Here is a 14,917-nt window from a genome sequence, read left to right as displayed (position 1 = left end):
TGCCGGCCCACGCAAGCCCGGGCTGCTGGAGCCTTTCAACACGGGGGCTGCCACGCAGGTATCCAGGCTCAGCTGGGGAAACGCAGCTCTGCGAGATTGATTAATTCCCGCCCCCCCCCCCCCCCCCCCCCCCTTTCTTAACCAGGATTACTTTAATTTTCAAGGCCTAATGGAGTCCAGCTGCGATGGGGAGGCAACACTATAGTAGTACAAAGGCAGACCTTTACACACTGGTGCAACTTGTACAACATTGGGCACACACACACACACGCGCGCGCGCATGCACACACACACACACAAAGCCCTATAAAAAGGATGCACTGCAGCGGGATATTTTTAGTCTTGACAATACAGCACTAAAAATACGACTTTGCTAATACATCACTACAGAAATATTCCCAGTGTCCATTCAGGAACGGTTTAAAACATTTATTTTTGTTTCCTTTTGCAATGGTCAGAGAGGAGGGAGAAAATAGAAACTCATTGATAAGAGGAAACGAGAGAGACATGAAAAATTGAAAACTACCTAAAAGCTCATGGAGAGGTTTATTTTATTAGTTCTTAATAAATATCTTGCAGATTTCCTCAGGAAATACACCAGATCACATGTAAAATAGTTTGGTACTGATGTCAACTGTGTCAGCATATGAAATCTATTAGGGTGAAGCCACAGCAGGGTGATCAGCGTGCTGAAAAACTGCACGGCACCGAGGCGAGGGGGGGCGGGGGGAATCTCACGGCCCTTCCAAATTCTTCGAGAGGTAAAAAAGTCAGCCAAGACGCAGAGAGAGAGAAAAAAAGATCCCACATCCTGCTTTGCGCTGCCAGCAATGTGAAGTGCCCAGAGATTAATTCTATGTCTGGCCTGGAAATGTGACTTTAAAGCATTGGAGGGAGCGGGGAGGAGGAGGAGGAGGAGGAGAGAGGAACGAGAAGGCCAGGCGAACCGGGACTGGCACTGTGCCACCGACCACCCCCCCCCCCCCCCCCTCCTTCCCCGTCCAAAGCCCCTTCCACACACTTCCCAAGCCGTGTTTCAACGTAGACGGCAGTAAACCCCAACAGACGGCAGCTCCCGGGGCTGCCAGGGCCTCGCACCAGCTGGGGCGCGTCTCCCGCTCCCCGCGCAGATGGGCCCGAGAGCATCACTTCCGCTTCGCCTGCTTTTAAAGACACACGAGCCCATGTGGCAGCGTTCCGCCGCTCCCCGCCACGGCCCCGTGCGCGCTCGGGGCCCCCCGGGTGGGACGAGCCCCGCTCCCAGCACCAGGCATGAGGTCCTGTCAGACTTTGGCTCCTTGGGCCCCGCTCTGAAGGGTTTATGCTGTTCCCAACCCGCCTTTGGCAGCCGGCGCCTGCTTCTCCGTCTCTGTGCCATTACCCGGAGAGCAGGCGCTGCTTACGCAAGACACCCCTGCTCGGCTCCTGGGTCTGGCCGAGAAGCACCGGGAGTTCACCGAGGCAGGGTGAGGGGACCACCCGCTGCCAGGAGGGACGGGAGAAGGGCGAACAGAGAAACCCCCACGGCCAAAGCCGTCCCTACAGGGCATCTCCCTCCCGGCCCACGGTGACACGCAGCGGTCTGCCTCTCGTCCCACTCTGCAGGCCGGGGGGGCCCGAGAGCGCACGCGGGAGACCCGTGCCAACCTCAGGGACAGACAAATCACTCGTGCCCTCTCCATGTCACCTACGAGTCAGCCCTACGGTCACGTTAACCACAACCATCACGAGCCACATCAATCAGTGTTAAAAACATCCCTTTAGTCAGAGAAGGGCCACATCCCTTCAGTGCCCAGGGTTAAGTTACCCCGATCCGTGCTGGCTGTGAAGCTGGACTGAGCATCATGTCAGCCAGGGTGACTCTTGCAGGTCACGCTCAGTAAGTCCTCACCTTCCTCCTGACCATCAATTAGCACAGGAAGAGCCAGCACCGTGCTGCCAAAACCTGCTGCACGGGCACCCGCAGCCTCGGGCAGCCCCTAATCGGGGCCGATAAAAAGTCTCTAGACATAAACCTGCGCGGGGTCACCTCCTAGCTGCAGACGCACTGGAGTGTACAAACACAGCCATGGCTATGCTGCCATTCCTGACCTCAGCGTTACGGCAAGAAGAGATCCCAACAAGCCCCCAAGGGTGCCCGCTCCCAGCTGAAGCCCCCGCAGCACCGGGCACCCGATTCACCGAGGGACTGCAGCCCGCGAGCAGACGGAGGCAGGATGGAGCTGGCAGGGGACGGGCCCGCGGGGCAGCCCCTGGGAAGGAAGCTACCCTCACCGAGCTGGCAGGCTGCACCCGAACCTGCACAGGGCACGGGGCAGGCAGCCCTCCCTGCCTACACCTGGCAGGCTATAAAACAGCCCCACAAGCTCAATCAAGAGTTTTACAACTTCACAAAGCACCATAATTAGCCTAATTATACAATGTTCTCTCAGAGAATTAAACAGAAATACAGTAATTGACTTGGTGCTGCTTAGAAGCACGAGGAAATCAAAGGCGCAACGCACAATAAAGAGTCAGAAACATCTCTTTAAAAGCGAGAGGATTTCCTGTCATGCTGCAAACATCTAAAGCTTCACCAAAGCCGCTGCACCTGGTGCAACCCCACTCCGGCTCCCTGGCACCCCTCTTTCTCCACCACCAAAGCAGGGGTGAGGCAGAGCCCCGGGACAGCTGCCTCAGGCACCTCCTTTCTCATTTTGCAGCAAGACGGATGGACACTGCGTGCCAGCGGGTCCATTTCCTGCCTTTCATTTTATACATCGACACTGATTCTTCATCAAAATAGTCGTTTTGTTTCAGTGGTTGCAGAGCTGGCCCGTGCCTTGGTGGCACCGCAGCATGAAAGCCCCTCGAACCTGACCTTGCCTGTCACTGGCTCTGTCCTGACTTGCTGCTCAGGCTGCTGAAGCTTGGCTGTAAAGCAGACTCGAGCTTTGTGATTACAAATCATTTCCCCTCTATTTGTTGCCCTGAAATGAGATCTCAGTATCACCCTGCGTTTGGTGGAACAGCTTCAAGGGCAGATGTAAGGATGTGCTCGTGTGACAGGCAGACCGGGCAGAAGCCCCCAGCGAGCTCATCTGACACCACTCGACAGGGACTTTTCCTGCACTTTGGTTGGAGGGCAGGACTGGAGAGTCTGACACACCAGCAAGCACTTGGTTTTGCTGGAAACCTTTCCCTTCCCTGCCACAAAGCCCTGCTCGATCTTTTGCCTCCAAATCCAACGTCTAGATTTCAGAAACCTGAACTGCAAGTGGAAATTCCCTGCAGCGCGTTGATTATTGCATCTCCTGCTGGCACTTGTGGCAAGGGGAAAAAAAGTCACATGGCTTTCTGGACACACGTTTCACTAAGGAGTCTTGCATCAGAGGGCAGAAGCCAGCAGCCAGGAAAGTAACTCCAATTACGGTAAATAAATCCCCAAATATGTGACAATCTGCCTTTTAAACAGGAAACAGAGGGGAATAAGCAAAGGAAGACTTTGGTCTAAACATTGCTGCCACCAGCCTCAAGAGCCCGAGAGCAAGACTCTGAAGACGCATCTGGGCCAAGAGTATTTTACCTGAACTTTGCTGATGTGTCTCAAGTCTGAGACAGCTTCCTTCCCTGAAAGGAAAGGCGCCGACAGTTCCCGGCAACTGTGCCAACCTCCAACACTCCCAACCGCTCACAGGAGAAACTCTGGGGGGTCGGCTGCCACCTCCAGACACGCAAGTGTCCCTCAGGAGGCTCAGCATGAGCAAGCAGCAGCTCTGCACAGGAAGCCGCACGGCTCCTGAGATGAGCAATGCAGGTATCGCCCCCCGCACCATTGCAACCCTTCATCCTGCTCACACGGCCGAGGACTGGGCTGCGCCTGGACACAGCGAGCAGCAGACATTACACCACAACGGGTTAAACAGAAAAGCCCTTTGCCCAGGCAGTGACATCTCAGCACCTGCTCGCTCTAGAGCCTCTGTGCAAGCCGGGAAGAACGGACACACCAGAACCAGCCAGCCCTCCTCTGGGTTTCCTCTCCTGATTACAACTCCACCCCAAAGCAAATAAGAGTGGCAATGTGAAGAGAAGGGAAAGATGAATTTAATGTCCAGGTCCCCTAAACGTAAGGCCTTGGGAAACATTATGTCTTAACACTGCCTCGCTGAAGACAGCGCTACCCAGTCTCGCAGGGAAACTGCACACAGCGGCTGCCAGGTGCGCGCTGGTGAGCTCAGTACAGACACTTCAGTCCACGCTCACTCTATGACAATCGAAGCCAGAGCACCCCAGAGAAAGCCAGTTATGAAACTGCGCAACTCCATCCTCCTTGCATCAAGTGGGCTGAGTTTGCATGACAAAACTGAGTCGCCCAGGCAGGTGGAGGGACCTCAAGTGCTGCTCTCAGCGGGGCACAGGACTGCAGGTGCTCAGCCTCCCCGAGACATAGCCCTGAAATATAATGTCTTCGTCAACCTCCCAGATGTTGTGCCCAAAGCTGTCATGGCCCACAGAGCTGTCTGCTCACAGGTGCCAGCTGGACTCTGGTGAAGAGCATATTTACCACATAAAGAAGGAAATTAGGAGAAAAGGACTCAGTTCTGCTCCCCAGACAGGGAAAGATCACGTTGCTGCTTCTGCTATCTACAGCTTGAGGTTTATTAAGCTTTACTTTGTGCCTAATTTTAAAACTCCACCAAACCAAGGCAGCCATCCACAGCACTGCTTTATTTTTAAACTCAGTCAAATGCACTGGACTTCCTCGCCTTCGACTCCAAGCACTTTTTGTCAACTCCAGTATGCAAGATGTGGTTAGAGCTTCATGAGAAGCCAGTGACATGTGGTACATGCTTCTGCTGAGTCTTTTTCTGATGCTGCAGTTAGGTCTTTCAGCAAAGCTGGGTCCGAGCATCAGAAACCAAACAAGAACCACGGAGATGGTCAGTTGAGGTTCTGCTGAGGGCAGACAACACCAGCTTCTGCAACGCCTCTGGGGATATTTTAAGGGTTCATGCTTTAGCTTGCAAGCCCGAGCAGCTGCGGTCAGCAAAGCGAAACACGCTTCATCCAGCGCCGGGCCATGCACAGTGGCAGGACAGCAGCAGAGCAGGCTGCTGGTTACAAAAGCACAGCCTGATTTCAGGGGGTCTTTTGGGTTCAACGAGTCCTCTCCTGCCAGGCTGGGGCACTGAACACACGTGCAAAAAGGGAAGCCCTGTACCTGCTTAGACATTGCAGCTGATTTGCATTAACCTATGGATCCTTTGTCATGTCTATCAAGAAGGCCTGCACAAGATCAACGTCTCAGAAACTGGTATAGGTCTTCAGGGAGTGAGCAGGACCATGCACATTAGCAAACCCTTGTAAAGGCTGTAGTTAGCAGACACTCACTGCGTAAGAGCAGTTCTCTGTGAGCCAGGCAGAGCATCTCTACACCCAGTGGCTGTGCAGTATTGACCTGCTCTACACTGCGCTGAGGACAGATGCTGCTCTGAATTTTCTGCAGGGAGTGGGGTGTGAATCCTCCCTTTCTGCACAAGCCTTTGAGGTTTCTCAGCCAACTCTATCTTGCACGGAAATCCCAACCGTGTTCCACCCGAGAAAACAGACCCGGGAGGGCTGCAAACCAACGCCCAGCCTGACCCTGTCACACTGGCCGCCCTCCTGAACCCTCTTCACGTCCCACATCTCCAGTCCCACTGCCAAAATGCAAGTAGCAGGTCTTCCTCCTCATCCATCAGCCTTGGCAGAGCAGATGCCCTACAAGCTGGTCACCCTGCCCTGCCATAACTTTCCTCTTGTTGAAACACAAGCCACTTTCCCAATCCCCAGCTAAAGCAGCGCTTGGCCAGAACCTCCCCGTGCCTCTGTGCCCCGACTCTGCTCAGCCCCAGGGGATGCAACTTCATTCCCTACATGTGCTGAGGATGCACATATGGCAGCCCCCTCCCTTCTCCACTTCCACCTAAGCCCGACCTCCTAACAACCTCCACACGGCACAACGCAACCGGCCCGAGAGAGCCAGAAGGCATCCAGGTGCTGCAGCCTGATGCTTCACACCCGCAGCCAGGCAAATTTGCTGGGATTTCCGGGAAGTGTCTCTAGGGTGCCCCGCGCTGCTGCACCCCCAACTTTGGTGTGTGCTTGTTTGGAATGCGGGGCCGTTGGGGGGGGAGAGGGGAAGTTATTCTGGTGGTGGCCTATGAATAACATCCAGTGATTTATAGGAAGTATAATCCAATAATACAGTAAAATAAAACAGTGTGTCTGAGATGGGTTTGATTCCAGGAATTATAAAACAAATTATTAAAGAGAGAGAGAGAAAGAAAAAAGCCTCAGAGAGGCCAGATCGGAGTAAATTGGGCACAGATGGGCTGGGAGGGGGTTTCTCTCTCTCCCCTCACCGAGATGCCCCTGCCGCAAGCACGGCTTCAATTAGTCTTTTCAGAAACCAGAGTTTTATTTCCCCAAATTACAGAATTAAAAAAAAATTAAAATTCTTGGAGTGTTTGTGGTTGGGATAAAGCGATCCAAGTTTCTCTGTAAGTTGGTTGTGCAGATGGCTACCAAACTGTTAAATGGGCCACCCCACAAAGGTCCCACCCCAGCTGTAGCCCAGGATGGCCCAAAATGTTGGTAGTCACCTACGTTCTGTCACGGGAAGCTCCAGCAACTGCGAGTCTCTGCCATGCAGGGTGCCCATCGCTCTCTGCCTCCCTCCCCTGGGTGGGCACTCCTTGCCCCATGGTTTGAGGTCTACAAGAAGGTTTTTCACACCTTGAATGCTCCTGACAGGAGGCAGCCAGGAGGTCAGAGGGACCCTTGCTGGCTGCACGCCTCCCTGGACAATGGGGAGAGCAGCTCACTCGGAGCAATACGCCGTTTGCTGCCGAACAGCGGGAGAAGCACTTCATGTGGGAATTCTTTGGCTTCCTCTGTCAGAGAAAACAACAGACCCAATCCATCTCCCAGGGTCTTCCCAGTGCTGCCCGGCTGCACAGGCAGCTGAGACCAGCTCCAGCGCGCCTGGTGCTGCCCCTGGGGGAAACGCACAGCTCAGCTGCCTGCACCGGGCACAGACCGTGGGGCTCTGCCTGCACTCACCCCAGCCCTGCCGAGGGCACGGGCTGCACCAGCAACCTGCGTGGGAGGAGGCTCTGAAACCAGTTTAAACACCCCGCTGCACCCCGAAAAGTCAGCCTGTCAGAAGAGCACACGGTGACTTTGCACAGACTGATTTACAAAAGAGTGGCGTCTGCTAGGAGCCAGAGATGTGCAGGAGGACGTGTCACAACTGCCATATGGGGACCCATGCCAGGGCAGGGACAGCCCGGAGAGACCACAGCCAACCCACACCATAGCAAAAGAAAACAAGTAAAAAGCAAAGAGCAGCAGATATAAACCGTTATGCACGAGTCCCCAACCTCCCGCAGTGCCTGTTGCCTCACTACAGGAATTGGGACAGACCAAGCATAATCTGCAGCAAAAATGGGGGGAAGCTGAGACTGAGGTGGGGCAGGATAGGTGTCTGGTGTAAGCGTGAAGAAGAGGGAGGAAAGATGTTTACTAAAGCATTTGATCATTCAAGTTTCCTTTTTATCAATACCTGAATCTGTGATTAAAAGTTTGTGTTCATGGGCATAAATTCTGTAAAAGTACCCCACCTCAAGACTGTTTTGCTGGCAACGCCACCCCACAACTGCTAGCACCACTGGATCCCAGCACGAGGGATTCATTAGACATCAGACATGGGGCAAGCAAGCAAGTTTACAAATTTCTCAGGAGTAGGTGGGGCTCAAGAGACCTGGAAATAAATGGCGGGAGAGGGAGAGAGCAGCTATCCCTGGAGAGAACTACCCCCAGACAGCAGGGAAGAGAGGCTGTCAGACAGACCTCCCTCCCCAGCCCTAAACCCACAGATCTCCTGCTACTGAGAGCTCTCAGCTGAAGGTCAGACAGGACCGTGCAACGGGAAGGACACAGACACGCTCTGATCCCAGATTTGCAGAAGGATTTCAGTAGGAGGAGATCTCTGGAGGTCATTCTGTCCAACTGCAAAGTTAGATCCAGCTCTACAGAGATGGTGCAGCCAAGCCCTGAGTACAGCGAGCCCGGCTCGCGGCTCCCCAGTAACGCTCCCTGGCAGTTGGGATGCAGGCAGGGTGGGACTGCTCCCCGCGCCCTCCCAGCCTCCCACCCGCCCGCAGGGGTGGATCAGCCCCCTCGTACCCACTCCCGCCGCTGCCCATGCTGCTGCAAAGCAGGGAGGTGACTCATGTGCTGGGAAATGAAAACCCGCACCTTCCCGACAGCCGTTTCTGCCCTATGCTCCAGCCAGTCCTCTGCCCACAGCAACCCACACACCGGGGGGAAGGAGCCAACACCCTTGCTCCGTGCTGGGCACTTGGTAATAATTCAGCAAACATTCTTGCTTGTCTTTTAAACTCCAGGCCCTTTGCTTTGTTTTTTTTTTTTTTTTTTTTGGTTTTGTTTTGTTTTGTTTTTTTGGTTCGGGGGTTTTTTGTGTTTTTTTTTTTTTTTTTTTATTCTTCCTTCTGCACCCAGCTCTTCTCAGTATCACAGTGTCGGCACCGAGCCCAACCTGTGCTGTGCCAGCACTCAGCACACGAGCGCTTGGAGACCACCGGGACATTGGTGCTGACAACAGGATTTGCTTTGCCAACAATATTCTCAGCGATATTTTAGGGTCACCAGAGCAAGAAGCCCTCGGGGAAATCCCTGAAGGGCACCAGGCATCAGATGCCAGCCGCAGTGCCATCCGACCAGCGGACACTTGGTGCACACTGCCACCTGCTCCGTGCACAGCCTGCAGTCCCCAGCAGGAACAGGTTCACTTTCTCCAGAGATCCGAAAGCTGGGAGCAGCTGGCAGCTACTCACAGAGGAGGCAGAAAACTCCGAGAATACTTATTTTTCACATGAGATAAAAAGTGCTCCCTTTCCGTCACTCACACATATCCACCACTCGGCTACGGATGGAAGAGCACAGTCCAGTGGTCTGTGAGCTGGGATCGCTTCCAGCTCTGCCACGGGGGCTTGCTTTACAGCCCAGACAAATCTCTTCCTTTTTTTACCACCCGGCTCCTGTCCGTGGCACAGACAATGCTATTAATACACCTACCAGGGGGCTGCGCAGAGGCATTTGCTCATAATCATAAAGCACTTTGCAGCTCAAAGATAAACACACCGTTGCTGGTTGGCATCTAGCAGGCGGGAGGGCAAGGCTGCCTCACCAGCAGGGCTGACAGCTCCCCCAGCGCTTTCCCCGGGAGAGGAAGGTGCCTGCAAGACCGGCCGGGCAGCAGGCACGGCGCACGGGAGCTGCTTCCTAGCCCTCCGGCCAACGCCGGTTTGTTCCATCAGCTGACCTTGGCCACTAACCACCAGTCTGACAGGTGGCCAACTGGCTCACGAGGGAGAAACCTTCCAGCAGCAGCTCTCCAGGGCTCAGCCTGATCGCCTGCACGGTGGCTCTGACTGAACTCCATCAGCTGGAGGCCTCCATCTTTGAGATCTAAATCCCAAGCCGCCAGCGTGTGAAACGCTGCTTCCTCCCAGCCAGGGAGCGCAGCCCCATCCCTGCTCCCAAACACACAGCTCAGGCAGACCTGGGTTCCTGCTGCCGTGTGAGTGACTGGGAGCCACGTGGAAAAACGTGTTCCCTGGAAGCACAGTTTCAAACTCAGTGGAAGGGTCTCTGGCTTGGTGGCATCTCTGCTGACCAAAACATTAAACTTGACAACGGTAGAGACCACATACAGACTTCTGGGTGGATGGAGGAGGCGAGGGGAGGAGGATGAGCAATACTAGATCTGCGTTGTTCTCTAGGTGCCTTAACATGGGACATAGCCTCCAGCCTGGCCTTTCAGAGAGCAGCATCGCATCACGCAGCCACCTGCGCAGACACAAGCAGTCACAGCCAACGCCACTCTCCCAGCAGCCAACGCCTCCGAGATCCTTCTAGCCCTTCTGGTGCCAGCACAGCACTGAGCAAGGCCCAGGCTAAACGCTGGGAAGGCAGAGGAATAAAGCAGTGCCTTCCTTCTGTGCTTGATGACTCAGGCTCCGGGGAGATGCGATGCCTCCTCACTCCTCAGACACCTCGGCCAGCTCCACCGAGGCCCGGCCAAGGTCCCTTTGCTGTCCCTAGGCACACCAACACCCCCAGGCACCCAACCGCTGCTCCGCTTCGACACCCATCTTCAGCTGGTGAGTCCCCCCACGCCCTCCTCCACGTGAGCAACTCGGCCATACAAAGAGCAGCTGATCCCCAGCCCGGTTCCCCTAAAGCAGCACGTGGTACCTTTGGGCTGGGAGTTGTACACTGCAAACATGTTGATTGCCACAAGCTGGAGCATGCGGGTGCTTCCGATGGGAGGGGGGCTGTGCTGCAGCAGGACCTGGAACTCTCTCAGGACCTCTTCGGCCACCGCAGGGAAAGTCTCCATCCTGCAGACAGAGAGAGAGTCTGTAGAGCGCAGGCTATGCCCCGGGGCGCAGAGCGGTCAAGTCGGCACAGCTCACCCGGTGTCACATCTCCTAGGGAAGGGGGAACCCCTGGGGTGCTGTCTCCCAGCCAGGAGCTGTGGGGAATGAAGGTGCAGGCTGCGACGGAGGCAGCTGAAGCCTTCCTTAGAGAGGGATTGCTCTGTGACCGACAGGCAGCATTCCTTTGGCAGGAAAACACGGCCTTTATGAGTCATTTCTGACCAACCATTTTTTTCTACTGACTTCTACCAATTTGGGAGGGGTGCCAAGAGGCCAGCAGCTTCACTTGGACCAGGAGCAGCCCATGGGACTCCCGAGAAACCCAGGCTGCAGCAAACTGCACACACTGGTGCCACATTGCGGATGTGGCAATTCCAGTGCATTGAATGTTGGCCAGAGCGTGCTTCCTCCAGAAGAATGGTGACTGTCCCTGGGCTCCTCACTGCAGGATCGGATCCCATGGCACCAAGCCCCATCCCCCCAGGCTACACACTCCTCAGCGCTGTGGCTGAGCCCCTAAACTTCACTGCTGAGAGCCCCACAGGGCAGGGACTCACAGACTAATGACTGGCCTCGTCTAGCTGCTGGAAATGTCAGAGCTGGAGCTGGTCCCTGCAGCACACAGGGCTGCCGTCGTGCATCAGGACACAGCAGCCAGCGGATGCAGTGCCAGTCAGGGATGGGGTGTGCTTTCAACACCGCTCACAAGCGCCCACGGAAAGCTGACACATTTATCCCACTCTTCATCTGGCATCACTAAGGGAATTAGTTTGAGGTTACTTATCAGAGCTGTTGGATCCCCAGCAACCTCCCAGCTGAAGTGAGGTCAAAACCTGAACTGATTGCAAAGAGCACAGTCAATTCACAAAAATGACTGACACGTGGTTGCCCACAACAGCGCTCCCAGAGAGAGTCCTCACCTTGTATTTCATGAAGACAACCTTATAACCAAGAAGCTGCTAAAACCCTTGGAAACTATTGAGGGGGCAGGTTCTCCTGTCCCATTGCCTCTTCTGCTGAGCTCGCTGTGTTACTTCTTGTTCCTACACTAGAAAAAGCCGCAGCCAGACCCAGCAAGAATGAATATCCGTCTCAGAGCAAGTGTCTGCTCCAGTTGTCAGGGGCACTGTCCTAGTGTGCCCACAGGGGAGTGAGGGAGTCAAAATCCACAGTGGGTGAGGCATCTGGAGCCGGGGCAGGCAACCTCAGGGGCCTCCATTGCAATTTCCTCTTATCTTCCCCTGAGAGATTCAGATCTTGTGATATCAGCACGCTACAGGCTGGATTAGCAAGCCACTTCTGGTAACCCACATGGGCAATTCTGCTGGGCTTCCCCAACAGACTTTCAGGCCAGTAATAGGCTCTATTTTTAAAGACAGAAATGGCTGCTTTCTCAACCATATTTCACGGATGCCTTTCAACAATCGGTTGTGCCTAGCAGCAGGAGCATCCTCTCCCTGGGCACTGTTTGCTGGGGCAGTTGGGTCTCTGTTACCTTCCCACAAACATGGGCTGTAACAAACAGGCCCCTTGTACTTTGTAGCTGTGCGGAACGGAGCAGCTCTGTCAGTACAAAAGCACCGCTCCCCCTCAAAGAGGCAACTTTCCTGAATTTGGGGTGCAGCCAGAGAATTAAGAACAAACTGATTGCTTCTAAAGACTTCCTAATTTTGAGAAATCTCAGACCACATCCAGCATATCCAGCAACATCCTCCTAGGGCAGACAGGACACTGGGGATGGAGGAGCCCTTTGCAGGATGGGTTGTTAGCGAGGAGATTAAGATTATTGCCATGGAATAACAAGAAGGAGCAAGGGCTTCCTCAGCCCTGCCAGCTGTGCTTTGATACTGCAGCACATCTGGAACAGCATGCAGTAACCCCCGAGCTCAGAACCAGCAGGTCAGGAGCAGAGCGGAAGCTTTTAATAAATTGCTTACCTGTGGTTTTAGGAGCAAAAGAGTCCAATTAGGGCAACATCACCTTTTCCGTACTTTTTACAGATAAATCACTTAAGATCCTGCCCAAAGAGGACTCAACCATTCCTCACCTTTTACCTATTTTAAGCACGGAAGCTGTTTAGCAGGGCTTGACGATTTTCTCTTCCTGTGTCATGGTATTACTTTCTAGTTCCCTTCTAAGTACTTCAGGGGATATTCTACCATTAAACATACTTGGGTTTTCTAAATGACTGTCCTGGGAAGCAACTGCCTCAAATGCTGCATCTTAATTTCACAAAAGTCTCAGGAGCCAAATGTGCAAGCAATCTCTGCAACATCCTCATTAATCCCCTTGCTGGCATGTGTTCAACCAGAGCTCGGCCTCGAGCACAGCCCCACAGAGCCGAGGACCAGCAGCTCCCCGGATGCTTTGCCCTCTGGCACAGACATGCTGCAGTTACCAAACATTTCATGGGCTCCTGCAGCTTTCCTCCTCTTTCCTGTGGGCAGGAGGACATCCAGTTCTGCCTCCTCGCTGCTGGCCAGCCTGCTGCCCGCGATCAGATAATCAGTGCCTTGTGACTTGGGAGAGATCAACAGCACTGGCCGCGAGCAGATTGCTCTCACCCTCAGACACTCGGATCTCCGACAAATTGGCCAGCACAGCTCCCACATCCCACTGTTTTATGAAGGGTCCAAAGTCAAGCACGTGCCACGCCTGACTGGTCACCACAGAAAGCACGCTGGACACAGCAAGCATCAAGGTTTCAGGCTGCATGGCAGGATCAGTGCTGTGTCCTGCATTGCTGTGCTTCCCTGTTCCAGGAGGGAAAGGGGACAGGCCCAGAAGCAGGGAATTGTACATCTGAGTCAAAAAAAAACAACAGTAGGGACAAGATTCCACTTTACATCCACATTACCTTTACCTGCATGGTCTGGAAAATGTCTCTCAGCCCCACGACTTCTAACCAAGAGTTCCACGAGAGACTGAAGGAACCAACAGAGCTCATGAGACCGCATCTGCTTACTCAAGCAGAGGCCACCATTGCCAGAGACTGTGGATTCACACGAGGTCTCTCTACAACAGCCACCCCCAACACCTGACAGCCAGGGCCAGTCTGGACCCAGAGCAGGCACAGCTCCATGGGAATCCCATCGGCTGCAAGGCTGAGCTCTGCTCTCTGGGTCAAAAGGATGTCCCCCAAGCTGGGATCTCAGCCCAGGCCTGAATCAAGCTTGCTTTGCTTCAAGGGTAGCTGTTCAATTATTTGAAACAGACATTGCCAAGGGCAATCTGTATAAAACCAGTTCCCACAGCCAGGGCGGCTCTCAGCTATGAGCCTTTCACTGAAATGGCAGCAAGGAGATGAAGGGCAAGACTTGTCTTGACATGCTCTGGATGGCAGCTTGCAGCCACTGCATGGTTCTGCCTCAATGGCTTTGTGCTCCTTGCAGGCAGCAGCCACTGAGAGCCCCCAGAGCAACCTCTCTGCTGGCTAAGAGGGGGGCAATGGAAATGGGGGGGGTAAAACCAGAAATTAAAGGGGAGGGAGCATGGTTAGGTGGTGTGAGAGGGAGAAAACAGCCTCTAGTCCCTCCTGTGCGTGTATCAGCCATCTGACTCAGCCTCTGCCAGAGGGTCCCGGTGCACGGGCAGGACTGGGCCTTGAGGTGGGGGAAGAAAAAGCCCAAACAATAACCAGTGTGGATTGGAGGGCGGGTAAGGAGAATAAGAACCAGGAGGCTAGGCCTGCAAGAATTCACACCCTGTGCCCTCAGCTCCAAACACAGCTTAGTTGCTAACAATATTAAATTCCAAAAAGACTTGTAATGTAGGAAAATAAAATAAACATCCTGCACACTTACCCAATCCTGGTAAACAGCTTCCCATGGGCATGGAGAAAACTGAGGATGAACCTTTTGTTCAGCTGCATGGGAAAAAAAAAAAAAAAAAAAAAAAAAAGAGAGAGGAGAAAACAATTAAACTCTCTCCGATTTCCTGTGAATTAAGAACGTCCCTAGTGACAGAAGAACCTGGCCTGGATGCTGGGGGTGGCACTGGAGATGGGAACCAAATGGACATGCCCAAACTCTTACAAACATCATGCACACAGGCACGAGCAAGTGCCAAACAGCTGGAGCGGGGCGAGGTGGTGGAGACACAGCACCCTCTGCCGGGTCCAGGGCCACCTCGCAGGGTGTCTGCCCGGCGGGCACCGGCCCCAGCACCCCGCACCCCGGCCGGAGAGCTGCTCCTCCGCACCCTGGGAGCATGAAGCGCAGCCTAAGGGGTTATGAAAAAGGGAGTGTCCCCCCCCAAAGGCAATCTTTCCCACTGGTGGGAAAAAGATAGAAAAAACAATGAACAAGCAACAAACTAATGACCAACAGAAGCAACTTGCTCGGTGCTCTGCAGCGGAGGATGAGCAGCGTCTGGTCAACGCGGGGAGCGAGCGGAATGTCCTCGGCAATGCTTTTCTGCAGAGAAGCCAA

The 14,917-nt window shown here is 54.1% G+C and overlaps 1 protein-coding gene across 2 annotated transcripts in view; it reads right to left on the bottom strand.

The window, feature by feature from the left end:
• Positions 1 to 14,917, bottom strand: part of SMG6 (SMG6 nonsense mediated mRNA decay factor) — a 114,794-nt gene that overhangs the window by 74,785 nt on the left and 25,092 nt on the right. For both annotated transcript variants that reach the window (XM_042791303.1, XM_042791304.1), the window contains exons 9-10: positions 14,291 to 14,352; positions 10,303 to 10,448 (exon numbers count right to left, since the gene is read on the bottom strand). In XM_042791303.1, the coding sequence (XP_042647237.1) occupies positions 10,303 to 10,448; positions 14,291 to 14,352 (208 nt within the window). The remainder of the gene's footprint in view (positions 1 to 10,302; positions 10,449 to 14,290; positions 14,353 to 14,917) is intronic.

This window comes from Tyto alba, unplaced genomic scaffold (genome assembly GCF_018691265.1).
Source record: "Tyto alba isolate M040663 unplaced genomic scaffold, T.alba_DEE_v4.0 Super-Scaffold_19, whole genome shotgun sequence".
NCBI classification, from domain to species: Eukaryota; Metazoa; Chordata; class Aves; order Strigiformes; family Tytonidae; genus Tyto; species Tyto alba.
This window is presented reverse-complemented; position numbering and strand designations above follow the sequence as displayed.